The sequence below is a fragment of the Vanessa atalanta genome, chromosome 16 (genome assembly GCF_905147765.1).
Source record: "Vanessa atalanta chromosome 16, ilVanAtal1.2, whole genome shotgun sequence".
In the NCBI taxonomy this organism is placed as follows: Eukaryota; Metazoa; Arthropoda; class Insecta; order Lepidoptera; family Nymphalidae; genus Vanessa; species Vanessa atalanta.
This window is the reverse complement of record NC_061886.1, coordinates 7,807,500-7,832,284: the sequence shown is the minus strand read 5'-3', so window position 1 is coordinate 7,832,284 and position 24,785 is coordinate 7,807,500. Positions and strand designations below refer to the sequence as shown.

At 31.3% G+C, this 24,785-nt stretch overlaps 3 protein-coding genes across 5 annotated transcripts; 2 read left to right on the top strand and 1 right to left on the bottom strand.

Annotated features, from left to right (window-relative positions):
* The first annotated feature begins 5,763 nt into the window (after positions 1-5,763).
* Positions 5,764-8,257, top strand: LOC125069934 (carboxypeptidase B-like). The gene is made up of 6 exons (XM_047679561.1): positions 5,764-5,889; positions 6,087-6,247; positions 6,985-7,110; positions 7,381-7,486; positions 7,569-7,715; positions 7,886-8,257. The coding sequence occupies exons 1-6, from the start codon at positions 5,764-5,766 to the stop codon at positions 8,132-8,134; spliced, it is 915 nt and encodes a 304-aa protein (XP_047535517.1). The 3' UTR covers positions 8,135-8,257.
* Positions 8,258-8,516: 259 nt separating this feature from the next.
* LOC125069903 (carboxypeptidase B-like) lies at positions 8,517-10,505 on the bottom strand. Of its 3 annotated transcripts, none has more exons than XM_047679510.1 (8): positions 10,351-10,505; positions 10,039-10,218; positions 9,647-9,780; positions 9,415-9,575; positions 9,158-9,283; positions 8,971-9,076; positions 8,757-8,886; positions 8,517-8,668 (listed from the first exon to the last, which is right to left on the bottom strand). In XM_047679510.1, exons 2-8 carry the CDS (start codon positions 10,184-10,186, stop codon positions 8,601-8,603), a joined length of 873 nt encoding a protein of 290 aa, XP_047535466.1. In that variant the 5' UTR covers positions 10,187-10,218; positions 10,351-10,505; the 3' UTR covers positions 8,517-8,600. The 3 variants fall into 3 exon arrangements, with proteins under 3 accessions (XP_047535466.1, XP_047535467.1, XP_047535469.1); XM_047679511.1 differs by having other exon boundaries at positions 8,518-8,668; positions 8,740-8,886; XM_047679513.1 differs by having other exon boundaries at positions 8,518-8,655.
* A 1,944-nt stretch (positions 10,506-12,449) lies between these two features.
* LOC125070126 lies at positions 12,450-24,132 on the top strand. Its single transcript, XM_047679826.1, has 15 exons — positions 12,450-12,852; positions 12,935-13,089; positions 13,202-13,362; positions 13,731-13,856; positions 14,945-15,041; positions 16,213-16,359; positions 16,797-17,054; positions 18,816-18,921; positions 19,348-19,533; positions 20,864-20,997; positions 21,273-21,433; positions 22,756-22,878; positions 23,035-23,140; positions 23,253-23,399; positions 23,840-24,132. The coding sequence occupies exons 1-15, from the start codon at positions 12,516-12,518 to the stop codon at positions 24,113-24,115; spliced, it is 2,520 nt and encodes an 839-aa protein (XP_047535782.1). The 5' UTR covers positions 12,450-12,515; the 3' UTR covers positions 24,116-24,132.
* Positions 24,133-24,785: the final 653 nt, after the last annotated feature.

Here is a 24,785-nt window from a genome sequence, read left to right as displayed (position 1 = left end):
TTACTGTCTTTCGTTTAAAGATAATTGATCTCTTTATTTATATAATATCACAGTGTCGTACTTAAAACGAGACTCCAGTTTCATTTTGAAATACGTAGCCAGACTGGCATGTATGCCATGATGGTAAGAAACGTGCCATCCCTTAAAACGTCAATTCACCTTGGGAACTACGATGCTATGTGTCTGTAGTTACACTTTTTCAAACACCCTTCAAACCGAAGCACAACGTCATTTAGAATCTAAAGCAAACGCGTAGACGAACAAAATCGCGACTTCAATCATGTTTTATGCTGTTTGCATCTTAAAAACGGAGTATCTTTATATAAATCAAATCAAATCAGTATTGACCGAATGCAAATAAAACCCTGTTATCCGGTGTTTGAACAATGTTCGGGGAAAAGGCCGCGGCCCCTAATCAAAAAATTGAACTTTCAATAAAGGGAATCATTAATTCTACTTAGGGAGGGCCCGTAAGATCCTAACGAACTCCGCAAGAAATCCGGATGTTTTTCTCGGATAATTATTTAAAGAAATACTTGGATACTCGAGGGATTTTTACAAGACTATTAGAGTTTTAGTATCTCGCAGAAGTACTTATTTAACATTCTTAAAGAGATTAACTATTATACCTAATGGCAAAAACTGAATTAAATATGCGTTAAAGTACATAGAAGAACCTTAGTAACATAATCCAGTTTTGTAAAATCTTTACGTTTCAAGAAAACATGACACTAAAAAGTATGTCACAGGTATTAGTGAAAATCTATTGCATTTTTCAATTGCACGTATAGGTACATTGACAGTGCATCATTTAACAAACATCAAACGTAAATTTTATTTACACAAAATCTCATCATTAGACCGAAGATGTGAATTTAAGTAAAATAAAAAAAATAACTCGTATTCAAAAAAAGAAACAATAATAAAAAAATTTTGATAGCACATGAGAAAACACGGGACTTTAAACGCAATCAGGGCAGATAAACGACCACAACAAAAGCCGGCCGGATCTCCGGATATTGATCCGTTATTTTTCTCAGAAGCTATTAGAGTAATGCAGGCAATCCCCCGACAAGCCCGACTGCGAGAATTAATGATGTCCCTTATTGGAAGCACAATTTTTTGATGCTACCCGTCTCCCTCTATGTCCTTGCCATAGAGTAAAATATTGTATTCGTCCTTTATCCAAAGGTTCGTTCGAGAGACCTTGTTTCAACGATGACATCGCGCTATCATACACTTGACAACAGACCTTGACATAAAACGAATGCGGTAAAGATATTTATATATACATATTCAACTTAAACACTGAAAAAAATATATCAGTTTCTTATTCTAATTTAATAAATAAATATACGGTTTTTCCTAATTATTAAGAAACTACAATTTTAAAGTAGTAATAATTAATTATCTTCTATATTCATAATTTTGTGCAGGTCCACGATAGATCGAAACCTATGCACAACATTTCTTATATTTATTCTTATATCCGCAAAATTCTTATAATAGATTTATTTCGATATTCAATTACATGAAGTTCGACCGGCGGCCATGTTTGACTTTTACGGGCGTGTTATATTAAACGTAAAGGATAAGCCGTATTTGTTTAGTTATATATATTTTACCCGAGCGAAGTAGAGTTCTCATCTAGTTTCTATTTTTATTGATTTAATTATACAAATATGAATGAATGGCATGCTTGCAACTATACAAAGTTTTAAGCATAAGATTAGCGATTTTAAGTCACGTCTGCGAAATCGTCTTCTCTTTGTCACGCCAGCGGCGCAGGAAGCCAGTGACAGCGTTGTTTACACGAAATCGACTTACATTAAAACGACCCACGGTACATTCGTTTCAAGGCATTCACTCTTTTCGTAGATAAGTGATCGGTATAACACATTTAATTTGACCCTCTATACGCTGAAACGTTACTAATATTTACTTCTTTATGAGTTTCAGCCAACTAAGATTGAACAGTAATACATAGAAATATGACATTTCAATGAGAATGTCACCAAGATATCACATTCGGCAATAGGCTACCGAACTAATACATGTGTACCCAGACTTCGAATATCTTTTGGTTTGCGTTCTCCTATGCGTACATTAATATTTCTTTAGGCACTGGTCCATAGTGTAAGTTATACATTTTTTGCGGATAATACACTTATTTAGCACACATACCTTGTGACGATATTATATGATAATTTGATTTTATTGATATTTTATCGAGCTCTTATTTAGAGATTGTGACATGTATTTCGAGTTTATTTGGACTTCAGTTATAGATACCTAAAAATGTACTTAAAATTATTAATAGACATACAACGCAGGCCGGAACATAAACCGGAACGTCACGGTAGCACGCGAAAGCTATCCCGTGGCGCTCGCCGAATAAACGTAGACCGTACCGATGGTTTTAGTAGGTATTCCGGTGTACTTGACGTCTAGGGTCCGAGTTTCCCATGGCGTATGTGGGACTCATACCCCCCCCCCCACTTTCAAGTGAGGAAAATGCCTAAACGTTCCAGCGAAAAAAAGACATAAATCGTAGAATGATATATTACAAATGAATTCCATATGGATCGTAAGTAAGCACCTAAACAAGATATTCAACAATAATAAAATACTAAAATTGTTTTAATAACGAATATTTCGACACGAATTTAATAGCGTAGAATTATTTTCTTGGTATCAGTGCAAAATGATTTAAACAAAGTGTCAAAATCGAATCAAATATCTTCATTCAAATGCAGACAGTCTGCGTAGAGATGATAAAGTCAGTTCACTTTGTGCAATCACCTAGACCGAACTATGTACCTAATCTTCTCCACACAACGCGCAACACGCTGAATGCTTCTAACTAGAATAGCGAGTAATTGTCTTCACTAAAGTGATGTTCCAAGTACAAACTACTCATCTTATATAAGTAGAAAATATAGATAAAATATACGTAGTTATTATTCAATTGTTTTTTTTTTTTATTATTTCAGAATTTATCAATGACAAGGCTTAAATTTCCCTCAAGCAATAGTCTCAGCTTTTACTATGAATTCAATTTAAATAATTCTTACATTTCATATTATCATAGATTTTTTGGCTGTCTGCTTTAATTGGTCATACACAAGAGCAACTATCGATTTGTTGATGTTCATAGTATTACAGGCTACATTTCGAATTCTTGTAGCTTTTAATATAGATAGTTAGTATAAATAACAATTTTAAATTATAAAGCTAATTTAAAATTTCTTCTGTATGTATAAATTAGTTTTCTTATTCGACAAAAAGTACACATTAAACATCTAACATAATTAAACTCAGGTAAGTACGAGTAAACATACATAATTCGTTAGTATATTGTTGTTACAGAATCTTTAGTCAAATATCTTAAGCCAAACAATGTAGTGTATGCCTTACATTTCAATTAGTTGGGATGTCGACATTTCACGCCACTATCTCCGCGTAATCGTGTTAATTATCGCCCGGTAATCGAACTCGGAACCCTCCCCCCACACCTTTTAGACGAGATTAACGTTGAATACATTTTTATGATCTTATATGAGCAAATTAAAATGTATTCCGTTTATGTTAATTGTTTGTATCAAATACTTAGGATATAGATACATACATTTAACAAATGCTAAATTTAAACTAAACTTAAATATTACTTTAAAACTCTGCAATAAACAGTACGCAGATATTATATTATATATTAAAAAAATCAAGTCAATACTCTCTAATATATATATCATACCTACATGTACATATAAAATGTGTAGATATAGACGTAAACAAATACATAAATACATCGTATATGACGTCATGAAAACTATTATTAACAATATTAACATTAAAATTAATATTGATAATTATAGTTAAATATATATACCAAAAGATTATTCTAATTATAGTATTGGTTTGTAAATTTTCACTGATACGAATCGCTCTAGTTTCTACCTACGAAAGTAAATAATCATTAATTTTAAACAATATCTATTGAAATTTAAACACCCAAAACATGTTAATCATTAACAAACGTTACCTAAATATATCGTTGTTTAAACTGTAATTTACCTTAGCTAATTTTTACCTGTCGATTAGGAATGTAAAAAGCGACGTAGCTAGAAATTGCATGTCCATTTCAATCAATCTCGTTTGTCTACAATTAACGGGACTGCGCTCACCGACTGTTCAAAGTTGAACTGTAAAAGTTTTGATACTTATTCTATTCCAAAAATCGATTCTAATACGATATCATTTCGATAACATTTTTGTTTAAAAAAACATCGACCTGTGTTTTCTAACAGCTATTACATTATAACAGAATTACATTACTAGGTTTTTTTTAAATCTTTTTAAGAGCAAGTTATATCTTAAAACAAAATTTAAACGTAGAGTAATAAACTATTATTACTCTATGTTATTTTACTTAATAAAAAGAATTGACCTTTAAAAACGTGACGTGCTGTAATTTATATGTATATTTGTACATACACTAAAATATATATCACAAAAATCTTCCCTATGAAAAAAATATATATTCGTACCAAACCATATAGAAATCGGTTAAACAACATTAAGTGAGTACACTCTTTGTACTTTTATAATTTTCTTTTTAAACTACTAATTAGTCATATAAATAAATGTACATACCTACATTTTCCTAATTTTCTTTGTTGGAAAAGCTCTGAGTTATGTAATGAGGATAAAATAAAATTATATATATTTATTTGTTATTATATTTTTCTTAATTAAGGACGTCAAATAACAAATTCCAGAATAACACCGCTCGTGACATCATGATTGCGATTGCAAGCGGACGCGGACGCAGTTGACGCGCAGTTTTCTGCCCGCGGTTTTCTAATCCGAGACCGAAATTTGTTCACGTTTCAGTCACTGCTGAGAGCAGTTCATTTTATTTACTAGTTCACTATCTACAGGGTATTTTTAGAAAATTTATTAAATGGCTTCAGTTTTTTATCTCATTACCATCTTCTTTTGAAAAAACTTTACACATAATTATATAAAACCTATTTTTGCAAATGACGTTTGAATAATTATATTTTTTGCCTTTATCTGTCCTTTAAATCATATTTAATCATTTCGTCTCCTCTTATTGTTTCCTGTATATAGGTAACTGGTGACTATTTTGTGTGCAAAATTTTAGTGTTTGTTTTTAAAGAATAACTATTCCATATTTTACATTTATACAATAATAACAAATATGTATTGATACAATTAAAAATCTCGATTTAAATACAAACATAAATCATCTGTCTTTGTTTTCCGTTTATCAATCAATTTATTGTCAAAATGAATTATTCTGAACAAAGTATTAGTCCCTTCCGTCATAACAATCTCTTTAGCAGTGATGACTCTTCAGAAGAAACTGAAAAAGTAGCTCAAAAAATCGAAAGTTGTACACAAACAAGGATGTTCCGAAAGAGAAGGGGTACATTAGTAAGCCCAAGTTAGTTACATACCTAATCTTCTATAATTATGACGTCTTTTTTAAACTTAAATATATATATTTCTTAAATATCGTTTTGTAGAAAATCACATACCAAGCGGAATGATTCAAAAATACACAAGCAAAAATAAAAAAATAGCTCCATCCGAACGACCAAGAAGAAGAAGAAGTAAGGAATATATTTATATTAATTTAAAAAATAATAACTTTGTCTTACATAAAATATATATATATGTAATAAACTTGTTAATTAATTTATTGATATAAATGTTAAAAAACTTTCAGTACTGTTAATGGATTGGAATAGATTCCATAAACTCGATGTTATATATTCGTTTATGGATGAATTGGAAAAGGATTTTCCAGCTATCTGTACCGTTTATGTTATCGGTAAATCTGTAGAAGGTAGAGATATCAAGGTACTAAAGCAAAATATTTATATGTATCAGTATAATTAAAAATATATTGTTTTTGTTTCCAATACATTTTGCACTTGGATTTTCTCATAGCTTTCGTGAAACAGACACTGATATTATGAACAATGAATAAAATTACATTACGATAAATAAGTCGAATACTTTCTACTGATGCTAATTCCAATTCTTCTCTATGGTAGATGCTAAAGATATCGAACAGCAACGCAAGCAATGTTGCAGTGTGGTTAGACGGATCCATACATTCACGAGAGTGGATTACAACAGCTGTTGTGACCTATCTTGCCGATATTATTGTCCGAAACTTTCAGAACACCTCCTCTTCTATTACTAATAAAGATTGGTAACGTATTTTATTACTTATAAGGATTGTCAACTTCTTTTTCCTATACAGGTCTTTCTACTTTAAGTACGAAACTATTCGTCGCAATGATTAAATGTATTTAGTACTTTATATGATTCTGTACAGTCTGAATATATCCCACTTCTGGGATAAGGTTTTAGGTTTATTCTAACATACTACTCCAAACTACAGTGTGTATTAATTGGATACATATATAGTAGATTTTCATCCCACAGCACGTAGGTTTCCTCGCGTATTTTTTTATTTCCTTATCCCGATTTTATTTGGGGTCAGCGCAGCATGTCTTCTTCTTCCACACTTTTCTGTATGTCGTCATCTTACAAGTAACATTCTTTCTAGCCATATCGTCTTTCGCAAAATCCATCCATCGTTTCTTTAGTCGTCCCCTACTTCTATATCCATCCAAGTCCTGATATCAATCATGATATTGAATTCAATTGAGATAATTTTAAAATATACAAAAACAGTAAGAGTTCTGTCTAAAGACTAATTGAGCAAAATCCAACAACAAATTTAACTTTGACAAAAATTTTACTTTGACAAAAATGCTTAAGTTTTTTTTATTTGGAAACTTTCGTATTAGATATCAGCACACTAGAGTTCATTCGCTTGTGAGATATTAACCGAACAAACAAAATGTAAGACAGTATCATAAAAGTGAATATGTACTAAAAGACTATTTTTATTAAGTAACTTATTTAATCAATTTCATGCAGGTATATAGTTCCAGTGTTGAACCCAGACGGCTACGTGTACACACACACACGAGACCGTATGTGGAGAAAGAATCGAGCGCGACACGATAGCGAGTTTGTTGGAGTTGATCTCAACAGAAATTTTAGGTTCCTGTTTCAATTTATTTTAAGAAAAACTGTTTCGATGTTATATTTTAACTATTGTGATAACTAATAAGTTATATTTTTTAAAACAAAATTTCCTGAAAGGCTCAAGATCGAACCTGCGATTTTCACATGGCTTGATTGGTTGGTTTTCCATTCAGTGATTGAGGCCTACATAATGAGTATACATGTTCATATGGGCATAAGTTCTGGGAACTGAGTCCGAGTAATTACTAAAAACCAAAATTATTTATTATCAATATTTTTGTACAGTTTTGGCTGGGGAAACAATGGGGAAGAAGGTTCCTCTGAAATGCCAAATAATGTGTTTTATAGAGGACCAGAGCCTTTCTCGGAACCCGAAACAGCAGCTGTCAGGGTAAATATATATATTTCATAAATTATTTAATAAAAATACAGTTTACATTATAAGAAGGTTTTACATTTAATAATATTTTTAGGATACCATATTGAGTTCGTCAACACCTTTCAAAGTGTTCCTATCGTTTCATAGCTACTATGAGCTGATCATATTCCCGTGGGGCTACAAAACCGAGCCCTGCGCGGACTACCTCCGTTTGCTAGAAGGTGGCGCGATTATGGCAAGGGTAACATGTCCACGTAAGAAACTAGTAGAGTAGATTTACCAAACATGATCTAAATGTCGCCATACCTTAGTATGGCGAGTAAATTTAAAAATACAAGCAAATATTTATTTTTCCAAATAATTAGTGAAATGTTTAACAAACTTAATACTATTAATATATTATTTATTCAGGCAATATTTGAATACAGTGGAATCATATACAAAGTGGGCAGTACAAAAGATTTAACATACTACGCCTGTGGTACCAGCATAGATTGGAGTTACGCCATCGCGAAAATTCCATACACCTATATGATTGAATTAAGAAGTAAGAAATACAAGTTCAGGTTACCGAAAGACCAAATCCTGGACACGTGTAATGAAAACTGGAAGGCAGTGCAGGCTTTAATGGAATTTGTTGATCAACCGTCACGCATTTAAAAAGTAGAAATTTATAATTGCTTTTAGTTATGCCATAAATCTATACAATTCATCCAAAACAAGAAAATAAGTAAATTTGTTTCATGACAATCGATTCGCATCATGAATCGCAATTATAGTTAAATATTTAATTTATGGAATATTTACTTGTATAATAAGCGATCGGGGAATATATCTATATTTTATATAATACTTTACAATGTATATAATGTATGTTAAATTAGTAAATAATAAAATACATGTTAACAATTTTTATTATAAAACAAGCTACAATTTAAACATTTCTTTTTATCAACAAATTCAGCCAACGCTTTTACACCCTGTAGAATCTCCTTACAGCAATCTAAAATTTCCTCTTTAGGTAATAGAAACTTGTGTTGTCTGCTCCTTAGTTCTATTAAATAAGAAAATGGAATACGCGCAGTTCCATAGCTCCAGTCAATGCTTGTTCCGGTTGCAAAATACATTAAATCCTTAAAGTTCCCAACTTTATACATACGACCATTAACATTATAAATTGCCTGAAAATAAAAACTTATTTATAAAATTAAAAAATATATATAAACTATCTATCATAGAACTATGTTATTTCTTCTAATATTTACTTTAGACATCGTTGTACCTCCTTCCAGGAGATTAACATAGTCGGCACAAGGGTCAGCCGTAAAACACCATGGAAAACTTATGACCTCACTATAGGCGTGGAATGTTAGGAATATCTTAAAGCGAGTACTGGAGTATAAAATAAAATCCTGTAACCAAAAACAGTAACAACAACTAAATTAAACTAAGAATTAAAAATGTAGATAGCTATATATAAACTATGTATAAACCACCTTGATTGCAGCAGTTTCGGGTTCCGAAAATGGTTCAGATCCTCTAAAGTTAAGATGACTTGGATCTTCAGAAGAACTATCTACCCCACCTCGTCCCCAATAATATCTGAATGAAAAAGCAGAAAACTGTGTCAGTAATAATACCAAAAATATGTACAAATTGCTTACGCAAATATTTCGCATATACCCAAAATTTCTATTGAGATCAACACCAAAAATTGAGTTTCCAACACGAGCTCTGTTCTTTCGCCACATGCGTTCATTAGTGTGAGAATAATGATAGCCATCAGGATTCACAACAGGAAGAAAATACCTAAAAATAAAAATATATGTTTGAAATTGTTTTGCTAGCACTATAAGCTTCCACTTCTGGCACTAGCAAACAACAACTACACAAAATGAAACAATTTAGGTCATAAAAACATAAATGTTAGAATATACTACCAATCTTTATTAGTTATATTTTCAGGAAGATTGTCTAAATTTCTTGCAAACTGATCAGCAATATAAGTTACAACAGATACAGTAATCCATTCACGTGAGTGAATGCCCCCATCTATCCATACACCGGAATTGCCGGCGTTACTGTTAGAAATTTTTAACATCTGTGAACAAGTAACAATTACTTCATTACGTAATAATGCACTGGGTTGAATATAGTAATATTTTTACCAACCTTTATATCTCTTCCTTCCACTGACTGACCTATAGAGGTCACGGAACACGATGAAGGATATTGAATTTCTAAATTGTCCATGAAATTGTAGATTACATTTAGGGGATAGAAATCCTTCCAATCCAGTGTGCGTTCTGGAAAATTAGTCAATAATAAAATTTTGTGTTTTTTTTTTGTTGAATAGATACATAAAGCCTTATCCTCATCTGTTGAAAGATTTGGTTGATTGTAAACAATTTTAAAAATCTTTCAGCGATACATCTAATTATCAACTACTAAAATGAAACGAAATATATATTATACATAACTACCATTTGCCATAAAAATTTAAATATTTAAAAAATCCAATGTATGAAATAACATCGAAAAATAGGTAATGTGAATCTATTTACTTGGTGACTTTGGTCTTGGGCTGAGGTAGCCGGTGGTGGGACTTTTATTACGCGATCCGTCGGTGCCTGTGACCTCAAATTCTATATCTCTGTCACGAAGTAATTTTTCAACTTGCATCTTTCGATTTGCATCCACCATTACGTCCATAGCAATTGTCCCTTCCTTGCAGATGTTAATAGCTTAAATAAAAATATTAATTAACGATTTTGAAAAACTGCACTCATGCTTTCTAAAAGACACGTAAGTATTTAGCATTTTCACATCTTCAAAATAGATTTTTCATAATTTCAATTATCGTGAAGAAAACTTACCACCCTTGTTATCTAAATTTTTCAAAAATAATTTTTGTCCTTCTTTTACGCATTTTACGTCCCATATTTGATATCGACTGCCCTTTCGTGCCACTTTTGCCAAATTATAAACAGTAATTTAAAATTTTTTTTAGGTTTCTAAAATAGTCACTAGAATTTTGACATAATTGACAGAAAACAAATCGTAAGATATTTTTTTTGTACTACTAAACCATAGCCTAATAGACTTGGATCTATATTTTTAATAATCCGATTATATTTCTTGAAATACCAATGATTACTATATATTTCAGTTAAAACTATTACAGAATGAGGTATTTGTAATTCAAGCTAAGATTAGATAACTATGTGAGCCATTCATATTGTTTCTGTTGATACGTATCATCATATAAAATAAATTCACAATTTTCATTATGTTTTCCTTAAATATTTCATTAAAATACCTAATTTGCCTAACAGCTCTGTTTTTATAATTTGCACAAGCTCATACAGAGTTTGCCATCGAAAACTCTTCAGTCGCAAAAATGTGAGCAAACAATAGCCATGTAATCAAGAAGGCTCAAAGAGCTAAGGCGCTAAGAGCCGCGCCACTCGCTCGATAATTAGATGTAATCAGATATTTTCAGTAAACGCCTCTCCGTCCCTCGCCTATGCACTCCCTTTTAATGAAAATACCTTACCATCGGTTACTCTTCCTTTTCTCACTTTCTATTCACTCAATCTTAGTTAAGTAATTATAATTTCATGTGTTTATATATCTTATTTATTCTAAACGATAATGCTATTATACTTTAGTCCCTACAGATTTGTCATTGAACAATGGATTTTCACCTTGATAGTCTAGAAACCGACAGTATAGCTACTTTTCAATTTCAAATTATATAATTTAGCGAGCTATATATTTCTCGGAAATAAAAACTCCGAAACACAATGTGTGGAAAACAATACCAACTGACATAGTCCGTAGAGTAAACGAACCTAAGATAGTTCTCGCGTGGAGGCGGTTCCAGAGTTTAGGCGAACGTAGTGTGAGACGGCCTCCCCCTAGACAATGAAACGATTGACAAAGATTTCTGGCAACGGTTGTATCCTGTAAATCGCACACCTTGCAGTGAGATTCAGAATGATGTTGATGATAATAATTTTATCTTTGAGATATTGTCATAAGTAAATAGCATAATATATTAATATTTCTGAAATAAAAATAGGTATATAAAGCGAATTACATAAAGGAGGCATTGTGTGATGACTATAAAGTTGTGTAAGTTTTCATTTTTTCTTACTCGACCAAATAATTACGAGTATTAGAACAATATAAATATCGATATCTGTAAAATGTAGGTATAGCAAAATGTGCTCCTTTTCATACTTCAAAACCTGGTTATAAATTTGTATTCCAAAATGAGTAGATATTATATAATCTTCTACTTTAAGTAAATATTCATTGTGATATAAAAAAACATAGTAGGGGTAGGTCTCATGGTAACCCGCTAACCAGACGGCGGTCCCCAAACGCCCCCACCCAAATGTCGCCTCGACTTCGTCTTACACGCGTTTATCTTTTTAATTGCGCCTCCAACCTCCCTCTAGCTTGTTACTCGCTTGTTAGATTTATCGGGATCCCTTTATAGTTATTTTATTTTAGTTCTAAATTTCACTGTTAAAAAAAATAATCGGACCCTTGCTTTAGTAAAAGTATTACTATATAAGTATACTTCTTACATTTTATATAGTTACATAATTTTTTGACCTCATTTATTATTGTTTAATATTACATAAAAGTTTATTAAAAACCATTAATATTGCAATTTTGGATTCATACAATCCACTTTAAATTGTAACTAAGATTATAATTAAAAAACTTTAATTTTATTTATGGCCTGCTCAATGCTACGTGACGTTGCCAGAATTAATTGCCGTTAAATGTGCAGATGATGTCATTAAACAGAGAAATTGAATTACATTGTGTCACAATTCACAAAATCGTCAAAATAGCACCATTGCTATCAGCATGATTACGTAACAGATACCTAACATACTTTAAAAGTTAATCATGCAATAGTTTAAATAAATTTTGGGTTAAAATGCAAACAACCGGCTATAAATATATAAACAGCAAAATTGAAGGCAGTTCTCATTTATAAAACCTATACTTGACTTAAATAATGAGTAGTGTAAACAATTTTTACAACAGAGGCTACACGCATCCCATTATTGATATGAGTTGTTTGGATCCTTATATTTTTAATGATGATGTGAAAGATAATGAAACTAACGTACAACTTTTTGATAATGAAACTATTCATTTTTTTAATGATGAAGAAACGCAAGTATGTCATGAGAGATACGTTCGTGAAAAGAAATCTGAAAATGACATAGAATGTCCGAAAGAAGAACTAAAATCCGAATCATGTTTTAAGGAAACACTACAAGGAGAATCAGTATTAAAATCAACAATAAAACCCGAAAGCGATCACAATAAAGGATATGACACAGCTGAAAGTACGAAGTTGAATGAACTTACAAAACGAGTTTGAATTGTATAGTTTCAAGTTTATAAATATTATATTTTTATCTATTTTAGAGAAAAGTATAAACAAAACACATAAACAAATAAATTGGACTGAATATCATCGGTTGAGTGTAATACATTCGTTCTTAGATGACCTGGAGTATGATTTTCCATCGATATGTACTGTAGGAGTCATTGGAAATTCTATAGAGGGCAGAAAATTGAAGGTAAAGTATTTTAATGAGATCAAAATTTAATAGTTACATCATGATCGAATTCAATTTTGTGTTATCTTTTTATTTTATTTTTTATTATTTTTTTTTTTTTTTTGTCTTTAAGATTCTCAAGGTCTCAAACAGTAATGCAAGTAATTCGGCAGTGTGGATGGATGCAGGAATCCATGCACGGGAATGGATCGCACCCGCCGTCGCTACCTACATTTCTGATCATATCGTACGAAATTTCGCGACATTGCCAACTAGTATGACAAATAAAGACTGGTAAATATTGTAATGTTTATCAACATACTGATATTATATCAAAATAACTTTGTATTACTTCGCTACAAGATATTTTGATATTTATAAGCAAATTATACACGTTTCTTATCAGTAAAAGTATCAAGATTTGTTGGAATCAATTACAGACAGTACCTATGTATGGTTGTAGAATGAATGAAATTAGTAAAACACGTTTAATCTAATACAAAAATCCTTAATATAAGAACTACATTCTATTTTAACAAGTCGTTTTGTAAAATATTATCATTTAAATAAAACCAAAACTTTTAAACAATAATAATTATTCCGATAGACGGAGCTTATATAATAATAGTCTGCCGCTATAATTACAATATTTCAATTCACAGGTATTTTCATCCAGTTGTTAATCCCGACGGCTATGAATACTCGCACACCGTCGATCGTATGTGGCGAAAAAATAGAGCCTGGTTTGGTGGACAATGTGTTGGAGTTGATCTTAATAGAAATTTTAGGTATTTATAAAATATAATCGTGCAATTAAAAGATACATCAAATCATAAAAATAATGATGTATATTTTGAAATTTATATACCATTCCATGAGAATTGGACCATTAACTATTTTATCTAAAAGGTATTTGGATTATTCACTCTGATGTAACTTATTGTTGAATTTTGATGCAGTACGTTTCTGGACCTGCGGTTTTTTTACTTTTGTTCTTTCCCGAGTTTTCGCTCGCGTTTTAATAGTTGCTTGTCAGTTGGCTGGTATTGGGCAGAAAAAGTAGCCTCCTCAAGTGGCCTCCAAAATGTCCTTCCTTGAACTTAATTTTGCTTCATACGAAATTTCATCAAATTCGGTTCCGTGGTATGGCTGTGATAGAGAAACAGACAGACTTATCGCATTTACACAATACCGGATGCGATAAAAGTATTCATTTGATATAAGGATCAACACATTCTTACTACAAATGGTGCATTAAAAATAAATTATCAATTTTTAATTATCACCATTGTATGTTTGTTTCTCTATTTTGGGAATAATGGCATACATATAAAACAACACGTCCTTATAAATTATATACTTTGTGTCATTCTGATATAATAAGCTTACATTATTGTAAAATTTCATTAAAATCCATTCAGTAGTGTTTGGGTGAAAGAGTAACAGACCATCATAATACAAACTTTCGTGTTTATAATATTAGTAAGAATTAATAGGAAATTATATTACATGAAAGAGTATAACTGTTTGATTAGATAGACAAACATCAAATAACGATTTAGTCTCTATTTCTCAAAAAAAAGGCTATTTTTGTAATAAAAATATTTGGAATAAAAGAAACCAAAGTTAAAAAATGTTAGCGAAAACATTATTACAACTGATAATACTTTATTACTTGAAACAGCTTGAATGGCCATCATTATATATTATTGGCTCGTATGCTAGCTTCGTCTGGTGAAAAATTAAGTATCTCAGTTGATTCATATGTAAGACTATAAAATAAATATGTTAACCGCGAGTTATACAAACGATACGACGAGGACAATAAAAATTGGAAGGAGAAAATTATCCAGCATAACATTTTTATTACTTTTAGTTATGGATGGGGAGGCAAAGGATCCTCGGATAATCCAACCAATGCTTTCTATCGAGGCCCAGTACCATTTTCGGAGCCTGAGTCGTGTGCTATCAGAGTAAGAATCATTTCTATAGTAACTTATATTCTTAGTTTACATATAACAGTTACGTGAAAATATAGGTCTGGTTCAAATGATTAAGGCAATTTTGTTCTTATTATGGAATCAATTAGTGAATATAATGTAAATCTCAGAACTTTAAATATATTTCATACATAAATAAAGTTACAAGTGGTAATGCACTAGAGTGACCACAAATATAAATTATGTTTTAAACAGCGTTACACATTTGTATGTCTAGATTAATGTTCAAAGTATGCAAGTAGTATTTAATGAATTTATAGTTATATAAATAATTTAAAAGTAAGTGGATAAACTATTTGTTTTTGCTATTGATCCATGAAAGCAAAGTGATGCATGTAATAAAGTCCAATATATTAATACAGGTAAATGTAAATCCAACGTCATTTAGCTGTAATGTGCCGTTGATACCGAAATCGTGTCATCGACGCTGGACGCAGAGATTAAACTGCAAACAGGTTTTAGTCGTAAATCAATTTCACTGCTACGGTTTTATAACATTCTGTTGCATTTAATTAATTTACTAACTTACAACTCGACGGAATTATAATCTACGTTTTCAGATTAATTGAATTATAAAACTTACTCGATGTAGAACAGTTTCGAGAGTATAACTTAAAAATAATAATATTTGTACCGTTGTGTAATATATGACTACTAGATATGATATCATAAGGAAATGAATACGCCAGATTATAGTTGTCATATTAAAAAACCTGAAATATTTTTTGTGCATAAGTCGAGGTCGATAAGTCGAGTCGACCGTTTTTATTTTATGATAACAAAGCCGATGAGCGAAGAAAACACCTGATATTAAGTGGTTTCGCTGATGGACATCGGAACTCAAGAAAAACTGCACTTGTTGTACCATCAATGGATCTTAGATGCTACATTGGTTCACTGACCTCAAAGTCGGACCCATAAATGCCCAGAATTGACGTGTGACGAAAAGACTGCTAAATAATCACATTGATAGATCTACAAAAGAACTAAGTACTAGATAAATCAATTTAGGTTCAGTTTTTTCAGTTTTAACTTTTCTTATTCTCAAGCTATAAGATAGAATAACAAATACCTAAATTACATTTACTAATCCCAATTACTATTAATTAAATCTCGTTAACTAAGAAACTTTTTTTATTTTTAGGATATATTATATAAATCCGGCATTCCTTTCCAAGTGTACATTACCCTCCATAGTTATGGACAAGTAATACTGTTCCCATTTGCGTACAGGGATGAACTCTGCCCCGACTATGTGCGGTTACTGGAAGGAGCCACTGTCATGTCTAAGGTTAAAACCTAATTTTTTATTCGTGTTTTTTATTATGGTATCGCTTCTATTTCGCCACTGCACTCACCTGGCTTTAACTTAGCTCCGGTCTTAAAAATCCTCAAATTTTTACTGTCCTGTACCTTAGAAAGCACGGAAATCACGTATATTCTGCGTCTTTACGCTTTCAGTTCGCGTCTGATTTGCCATCCCATTGAATCATAAGACTGCAGATTCACTTGTGTTTGTAACCACACTCCTACAAAATAATATATCCTGCTTATCTTGGTAAAGGTCCCTGTGGCTGATATTGGTCAAGAAAAATCACATCATAATTTAAAAAAAAAAACAATATAAATTGAAAATTCCATCAAGGTCGTACCTACATATAATCCTTTAAAAAAAGTTTGTGTACAATCACACTGATTTAAATTCATCTTTGTTATATATTTGTTCAGGCTATATACGAAAGCAGTGGAAATACATATAAGGTAGGAATATCAAGAGATGTAATGTACGGAGCCTCTGGTACAAGCAATGACTGGAGTTACGGCAAAGCCGGTATACCTTATTGCTATCTAATAGAGTTGACAAGCAAGAAACATAGATTCAGATTACCGAAAGAAGAAATAGAAGAGACTGGAAGGGCGATATTAAACTGTGTTAAAGCGCTAATGGACCATATTGATAACAAATCTAAAAATGACAACGATAATAATTAATATATCAATCAAAATTATTCAAGCTCTATATTACTTAAAATTAAACTAAGAAACATCATAGTCTTTCAAAGAACGACGTCAAAATATTTCAAGGCATCATTTACATGATGCTAAATCATCCCGAAACATATCAAACATTCCCTCTAGAAATAACGTAAGTTAAAACAGAACATTTAATAATCGTAATCGTAATATGATAAGTTACAGCGTATTTAATGGTATTACATAAATGATTTTTTATTCTTATTTTAAAGCCGACTATTTTTACGGGAAAGTCTTTATTTAGTCTTTCGCATAGTTGAATTCTCAACTACTACTATATTCATAGAAAAACCTTTTAGCTTTGCAGGTGAAGATCATATGTAAAATATGTCTTGATTGACAATGGATTGTTTCATTTAGAAGATAAAGATAGATACAAGATTTGTTCGACGATAGGTTATGAAGGTGAAATAGATACCAGCAAAATTAACAGAACATTTTCGAAAATATGATACACAATAATAGGATCTACGTATGTTTCTTTTTAGTTTTTTCTTTCCTTGAATCGTGCTGTACTTTAAGCGTATCAGTATTTAGATATTCTATCGTAGTCGCGTCAATGAAGTATTTTCCTCAAAAGTTTTCAAGATGAGATTTGATTTAGATTCTTATGTAATATTCGATTTTAATTTGATTATTTCAAAAACTAAAAATCAGGGACATAATTATTGATATTATTTAATTAATATGTATGATGTTTGCGTAATAGGTTTTTATGTCGTTTTTTACATTTCATTCAATAAAATGGTTAGTGGTTAAAGGAATATCCAAATGCTACAAAAAAAACCTCTTATTTATTCATGCATCTAGATGCGTTACTACGCCCGCTTTTTACAATAAAGTGTTGTTTTTTTTTAAATAATGATCAGATGATCAGAAGTTACGTGAATTTGCCGAACAAGCTAACTACGACGATGACAACGGTGCTGATACTGTACAATATCACTGATACAACGCCAGTTAACAAAAAAAAAGTGCTAAATGTCAAAAAACATAATGCGTACTGTTTACCGTATCTAATGTAAGAAAGCAAAATTTAAAGCAAGCTTTAAATAATAGTAATCTAAATAGAATTGATACTACAGTATTTCTAGGTATCCTCAGTTATCATCCTTAACAGGAGGACTCAACTCCGCATCATACGCATCATTTAGAAAATTTAGACAACTAACTGATTTTGATACTGCTCGATTAGTATATAATGGTTACTTTCATAGTATTATGTCTTACTTTAGAGTAAGGCTACAGATATTGGAACTATTTTCATTCTGCAAAAATGAGCTGTCCTGTCAATTTATAATTTTGCAGTTCGAGACTCCCTGTGGGATCTTGTTGGAATCTACTTTCCGAACCGGTGGTAGTAGCTATACATTTAATTCTACACTACAACATGACGAAATAAAAGCGCTTTTGTAAACACTTTTGATTCTTCATTTTTAATGTAAATATCATTGGGCACAGACAATAACTATCACTTGATCTATTTGCAAAATCAACTCCAATATTCTTAACGAGAAAAAAATTATTTTAATTAAGAATTAAATAAAAACTTCTTAAATATTAACTCTTCGCCGTATTTAGGTTGTCATTAATGTCATGCGTTATTTACCTCTTGTTAGTCAAAATTTCAAGTAAATAAAAATTAAACTTAAATTTTAAAATTAAATTGCATACCGTTCGTTTTGCAAAGGGTACATTCAAAGGTCATAAATAAAAGACACCAAGGTGGCAGCGATACGTCATAAATCCCAAGTTTGGGAACTAAGATTGGCGAATGACGGACAAAGATATTTCGTTAAATCGTTGGATACTGTTGGTGGTATGTTGTTATTTTGAGTATTCAAAAAAGGATACTGATTTAATTAAATTAAAGTAACAATCTGTTTATCTCCCACTGCTGGGGTAGACCTTCACTTCTTTTTTTAAGTAGAATGATTGGAACTTACTCGACCTCCAATGCTGGTTTTGGCCAAATTTTTGGCCAAATTTTTCCTTCACCACCGTGAATGAGTTTGAATTCAGAATCAACGATTATAATTCACGTCTTCTAACCACCAACATATTTATTTTGTATATCTTAGATTTTTGTTATGATGAATACATTCTTGTTGACACAGTTTTTACTTACGATATTTGAATTATATTTCTAATGATAAATCAATTGAAAGATGCTGACAGTTGAAATGACACGTATTACAAAAATAGTTGAATTCAATTAGTTTTTAAGGTCTAGGTAATCTTACAGTTATTAACATTTGGAAAGAGGAGCGTAGTACAATGGACATCATGGTGGAAGGGGCGCAGTCCAGCCAGGTGGCTGGAATGTTGCATGAAAGAGAAATTCCGTATGCTGTAGCCATTGGAGATCTTCGAACCTTGATGGAAAAAGAACAGGATGCTATTAAAAAGACTAGACGCAATTCTGAAATAAGTTGGTAACTTAACTATTTACACATCATAGTTTTTTACATTTTCTGAGACGTCTATAGGCGTCTATAGGCGTATATATATAGTATAACAATTACTTAACTGTTGTATCTAGTAAACGATCTCTCGAAGTGTTAATATTAGTAATATAAAAAACATTAAGCTACATTTTGAATGGAATGAAATATATAACTTGGAACAGTTGGTCCTTGGTATGATAGAATTAAGAAAACAAGAAGTCATTATGAATGGTTAGGTTTCTTAAACTAACTAGTAAGTATTTATTTGAAAAAAGATGGAAGTTTAAGAATTTTTTTTAAAACAAATTATTAAATAACAAATATTCTGAAGACCTCCGTGGTCGAGTAGTGTGTACACCGGTTTTCATGGGTACGCCACTCCGAGGTCCCGGGTTCGATTCCCGGCCGAGTCGATGTAGAAAAAGTTCATTAGTTTTCTACGTTGTCTTGGGTCTGGGTGTTTGTGGTACCGTCGTTACTTCTGATTTCCATAACACAAGTGCTTTAGCTACTTACATTGGGATCAGAGTAATGTATGTGATGTTGTCCAATATTTATAAAAAAATAAACTATAATAGTAAGAAGGACAAGGACAAAGACAACTGGCAATATAAAATCGGTTCAAATTTGATATATCATAGAGTAATAAATTCAGACCAAATAATGCGAAAAGCGAACAAAAATATAAGATATGATCATTTGTTTATTTATATTTATTTGCTATTTTAAATTAATTTTAATATATAATTTAATGAAATATCCGCCACACACATAACAAATATACTGGAAATGTTTGAACCTGTCCTACCTGCGAGCGGGCGCGCACATGACCATTTGCATTATGCTGACGGATCCACATGCGCTGTGCGCCATCACTCAGGACGTACACTTTTTATTATAAGTAATGTTTGCCAAATAGACTCATTCATTTGTAATGTTCGTTAAGTTCAAAATGTTATTTGAAATAGTTCTAAAACAATAAAAAATCAATCACAAGTAATTAATAAATCCACTAACTCGTATTGGAGCAGCGTGGTGAAATAACCTCCAAACCGTCTTCCAACACCAAGAGGAGAGGATGCCTTAGCCTCGTGGGGCCTATACTTATAATAATAAATAAAAAAATTATATAAATAAATCTGTTTAAGTGACATTATTACAGAACGAAACCCAAATAAAAATTACCCAATCAGATATCGCTCCATATTTATCCATTAACGAAACACTATTAATTTGTTACTAGAATAAGTGATCATTAATATGGACTATTTTAGAATGAATTAATTCATTTTTAATTAAATATTGTGATCAAAGGTCGTGCTATGGATTGGAAAAGTTATCACCGTCTCGACGTTATTTACGCGTTTATGGACGAACTGGCTTCGTTGTATCCGTATTTGTGTTCAGTGAATGTTATTGGCAAGTCGGTCGAAGGAAGAGATTTACGGGTAACGTTATTTATGTCAAATTATCTTATATTCGAATATATTAAAGTTATTTTATCTGTTATAGTTTTGCAAGCATTTTGGCTTTTATGTTTAAAAATTATAAATAACTTCTCACATATTTACCTATAATTCCACATCAACCAGATTCGTAGCTTTTAGTGTGAGATCGTAAACCATATTTTTTACATACATTTTTATTGCATTACTATTAGTCAATTACTAAAAACGGCAACTTACGTTATTTCATTTATATAAAATTGGTGTTATTTGACTAGATGTTAAAAATATCCAACGGTGAAAGCGATAACACAGGAGTTTGGGTTGACGGATCTATCCATCCGCGCGAATGGATCAGTGCGGCGGTAGTGACGTACATCGCAGACCGGCTTGTCAGAACGTTCCACGAACAACCCGAGAGCGTCACTAATAAGGATTGGTAAGCTTACCCTTAATTGCATACGAATATAGTCGTATACAATTAAGGGTACTAATTCCGCAACATATATTTGAATTTACATTAAATTAACTTCAGCATCTCTATAATCATGATAGATTTTATATATTTTCAAAACACTAGATACCATCCCGACTTTACTTACTGTACTTTTTAAATAAGTATCTATATATTTATTAAGGATATATATAATCTTTTTCGAGCTTAGCAATTTATTCGCCCGTACTGTGTTAGAAATTATACCGCAATCCGCACTTTTTCTCATGCGATTAAACATCACATAATATATTATTTGATAGTACTTTGCTCAACTCTTAAATGTAAATAGTAATTTATATGTACAGGTTGAATTAAATGATTATAAAAAAATAAGACGAATAAATTAACAAGATTAAAAACAAAAAAACAAAAAAAAATTGTATCTTGTATTGTAGATTTCTTGAAATAGGTATATCCAGTTTTTATTATATGCTTTTTCTAATTTTACAATACACCCCTTATTAAAATATACCCTCTAGGAGTAACCTTACGGAGCTCTCATAGAAGTGATCTTTATATTTTCTCGAATTTATATTTTATTATCTCCACTTCAAGCTCGATCTTCACAAAATAAGATCAATATAAATATTCTACATAGCCTTTGTCCATACCATAACTTTTCACTATTATAATATGAAAATCCGTATTAAATCCTTATAATGTCAGCATGATATTTGAAAGAACATAATCACGCTATAAGTCAATAGTATGTAAGTACATATGTAGCAATTTGTGACACTTTATTTTTGGTTTCCTAAGATTCTGCTCTGTAAACTTACTTTGGAAACCAAGGCTGTATATTATTTTAATCTTATTTAAGTACCGATTACTTTCTAATAAATCAAATAAATAATCATTAATAATAATTATTTTAAAGCATTGTGTGTAGAGGAACGGTAAAGTTTATTTTATTGGTGTTGCTATTATATAAATAAGATCCAATAACGAGTAATATTTAAAAATGTGGATCGTGAACGTGTGGCATAATGTGTTTAATTTGTGTTTATAATTTATCTCGTATAATTCATCAGGCACTGAAGGATAACGTAAGGAAATATGTATGTTGTTGGTGTAATTCTACCTCATGTGTATTCAGAAATCCGCACTGAAGAAGATGATGGAATAAGCTTCAAAAACCTTATTTATGAATAGAGATAAAGTCTTTGTCCAATTCGGAGACTTTTACAGTCAATTGAAATTAAAACATTTAACCTCATTTTAAATGAAAAAGTACTGACACCCGTATCATAATTCCTTTTTTCCAGGTATTTGCTTCCAGTTTTAAATCCAGACGGCTATGAATACACACACACACACGACCGTATGTGGCGTAAGAACAGAGCGCGATATGGAGAATGTGTGGGTGTCGATCTTAATAGAAATTTTAGGTAAAGTCAAACTCTAAATGCTTATTCGGTGTAGGAGCAAAAATTATTAGATTATACAGATAGCTTGTTAAAGATATGAGAAGAGACACAAAACTACAAATAAATACGTAAAATAAAGTAAATTATTATTATTATACGATTATTTTAATTTTTAAGTTACGGTTGGGGCGAAAGAGGCGAAGAGGGTTCATCAGAAGATCCTGGTAATATCTTTTACAGAGGTCCCAAACCATTCTCAGAACCTGAAACCGCAGCTCTTAAAGTAAGAATAAAAAAAACATAGTTCGTTATTGAATTAGCCTTATTATTATATATGTTTTTTTATTTTACCAAAATCTTTTTTTAAATTATTAACATAATTGTATTGTTTACAGCGAGTAATACTAGATTCGGAGACAAATTTTAAAGTATTTTTATCACTCCATAGTTACGGAGAAGTAATTATATTCCCTTGGGGATACACAGGCGATCCTTGTCCTGATTATGTAGAATTGCTTGAAGGAGGAACAGCTATGGCTAAGGTAATTTTTATTTCCATCTAAAATTTAAATAACCATTTAGAAAATTTTCAATAGATCGTATGACCCTAAAAGAATTTTCCTCTATAAATATGAAGCTGTCAATTTTCTTAGGTCTATTTTTAAGAGATTCTTTTAAACCGAATACCGAAACAGTATTTGATATAATAATACTGCTTCTATCCTGTAAATGCTTTTGGAAAAAATATATTTGAAACTTAAGCCATGACATTGCTCCTATGCACACCATTTTCTGCAGGGTGTTTGCCTTCACGAGCCGAACACGAGATGAACTATATACACAAATTAGGCACCTGAAACCTCAGTCTTAACCTCAGTGCTTATCTCTATTTGCGCCTGCGATCTTCGGTAAAAAGCCTACGCCATCTTGTTCTGTATACAAAATAATAAAAAATATGTCATTTAGTCCGATAAATTTTCAGGCTATATTCAGTAGTGGTGGGCACACATACAAAGTAGGCAGTACTAAAGACCTCATGTACTATGCTGCCGGTACCAGCACTGACTGGAGCTATGCTGTAGCGAACATCCTTTACTCCTACATGATCGAACTTCGAGGAAAAACACACAGATTTCTCTTACCAAAAGAAGAAATAATGTCAACAGCCAATGAAGTAATGTGTGGTATTATTAGGTTGATGGATTTTGTTGATAGACGATGTCGAAGTACACAATCGTGTGCGTGTACAAAATCATAGTCATTAACACAAAATAGATGAATCATTATTATGAATATATATAAATTATGTAACTAAATCAAAAAGAAAACTATGAAGTAAAAAATCTATACGTATTGTTTCGTTCAATTTCCCCTTTCCACCGTTACTAATAATTTTAATACAAATATGGAGAATAATAATTTATATGTAGGTTAATTTTTAATTAAATATTTTAATTTATATAAAATTAATGAAAACACTCAAACAGCAATAAAAATATGCAACGTATATTTTGTTCATTATGAACGTAAAGGCCATACATTTCGCTGCGGTTTCGAATAATATGGATGCAATCCAAAAATGTATCCTCACACCACGCCATCAAACGAGCTCCAATACGCTGGTTTATTGTTTCACATCACTGGTTGCCAAAAGTTTAATTTCGATAATATTTATTTAACAATTTCCATATGCTATAACAAATATGTTTAAAGATAAAATAAATCGATTAAAAATCTCCAATAACTTTATTTACAGACCTTGCATTATAATACAATCAACAATAATTAAAACATTACAATTTGAAATTCACATTCATTTATCTAACGTAAAAACATCTATCGACAATTATCACTATTTTATCGAATTCGTATCCATTTTTGTTCTACGTACCACTACTATGAAGTCCACCTGCACACCGGACGGTCAG

Excerpts from the sequence above, each read along its gene's own strand:
- LOC125069903 (XM_047679510.1), bottom strand. The coding sequence starts at position 10,186 with ATGGACGTAATGGTGGATGCAAATCGAAAGATGCAAGTTGAAAAATTA. Across the intron at positions 8,887-8,970 it reads CCGAAACTGCTGCAATCAAG|GATTTTATTTTATACTCCAG; the intron begins GTGGTTTATACA and ends TTTTGGTTACAG. Across the intron at positions 8,669-8,756 it reads TGTTAATCTCCTGGAAGGAG|TTTTTATTTTCAGGCAATTT; the intron begins GTACAACGATGT and ends TTTATAAATAAG.
- LOC125070126 (XM_047679826.1), top strand. The coding sequence starts at position 12,516 with ATGAGTAGTGTAAACAATTTTTACAACAGAGGCTACACGCATCCCATT. Across the intron at positions 20,998-21,272 it reads TCGAAGGAAGAGATTTACGG|ATGTTAAAAATATCCAACGG; the intron begins GTAACGTTATTT and ends TTATTTGACTAG. Across the intron at positions 23,400-23,839 it reads GAGGAACAGCTATGGCTAAG|GCTATATTCAGTAGTGGTGG; the intron begins GTAATTTTTATT and ends ATAAATTTTCAG.
- LOC125069934 (XM_047679561.1), top strand. The coding sequence starts at position 5,764 with ATGGATTGGAATAGATTCCATAAACTCGATGTTATATATTCGTTTATG. Across the intron at positions 5,890-6,086 it reads TAGAAGGTAGAGATATCAAG|ATGCTAAAGATATCGAACAG; the intron begins GTACTAAAGCAA and ends TCTCTATGGTAG. Across the intron at positions 7,716-7,885 it reads GTGGCGCGATTATGGCAAGG|GCAATATTTGAATACAGTGG; the intron begins GTAACATGTCCA and ends TTATTTATTCAG.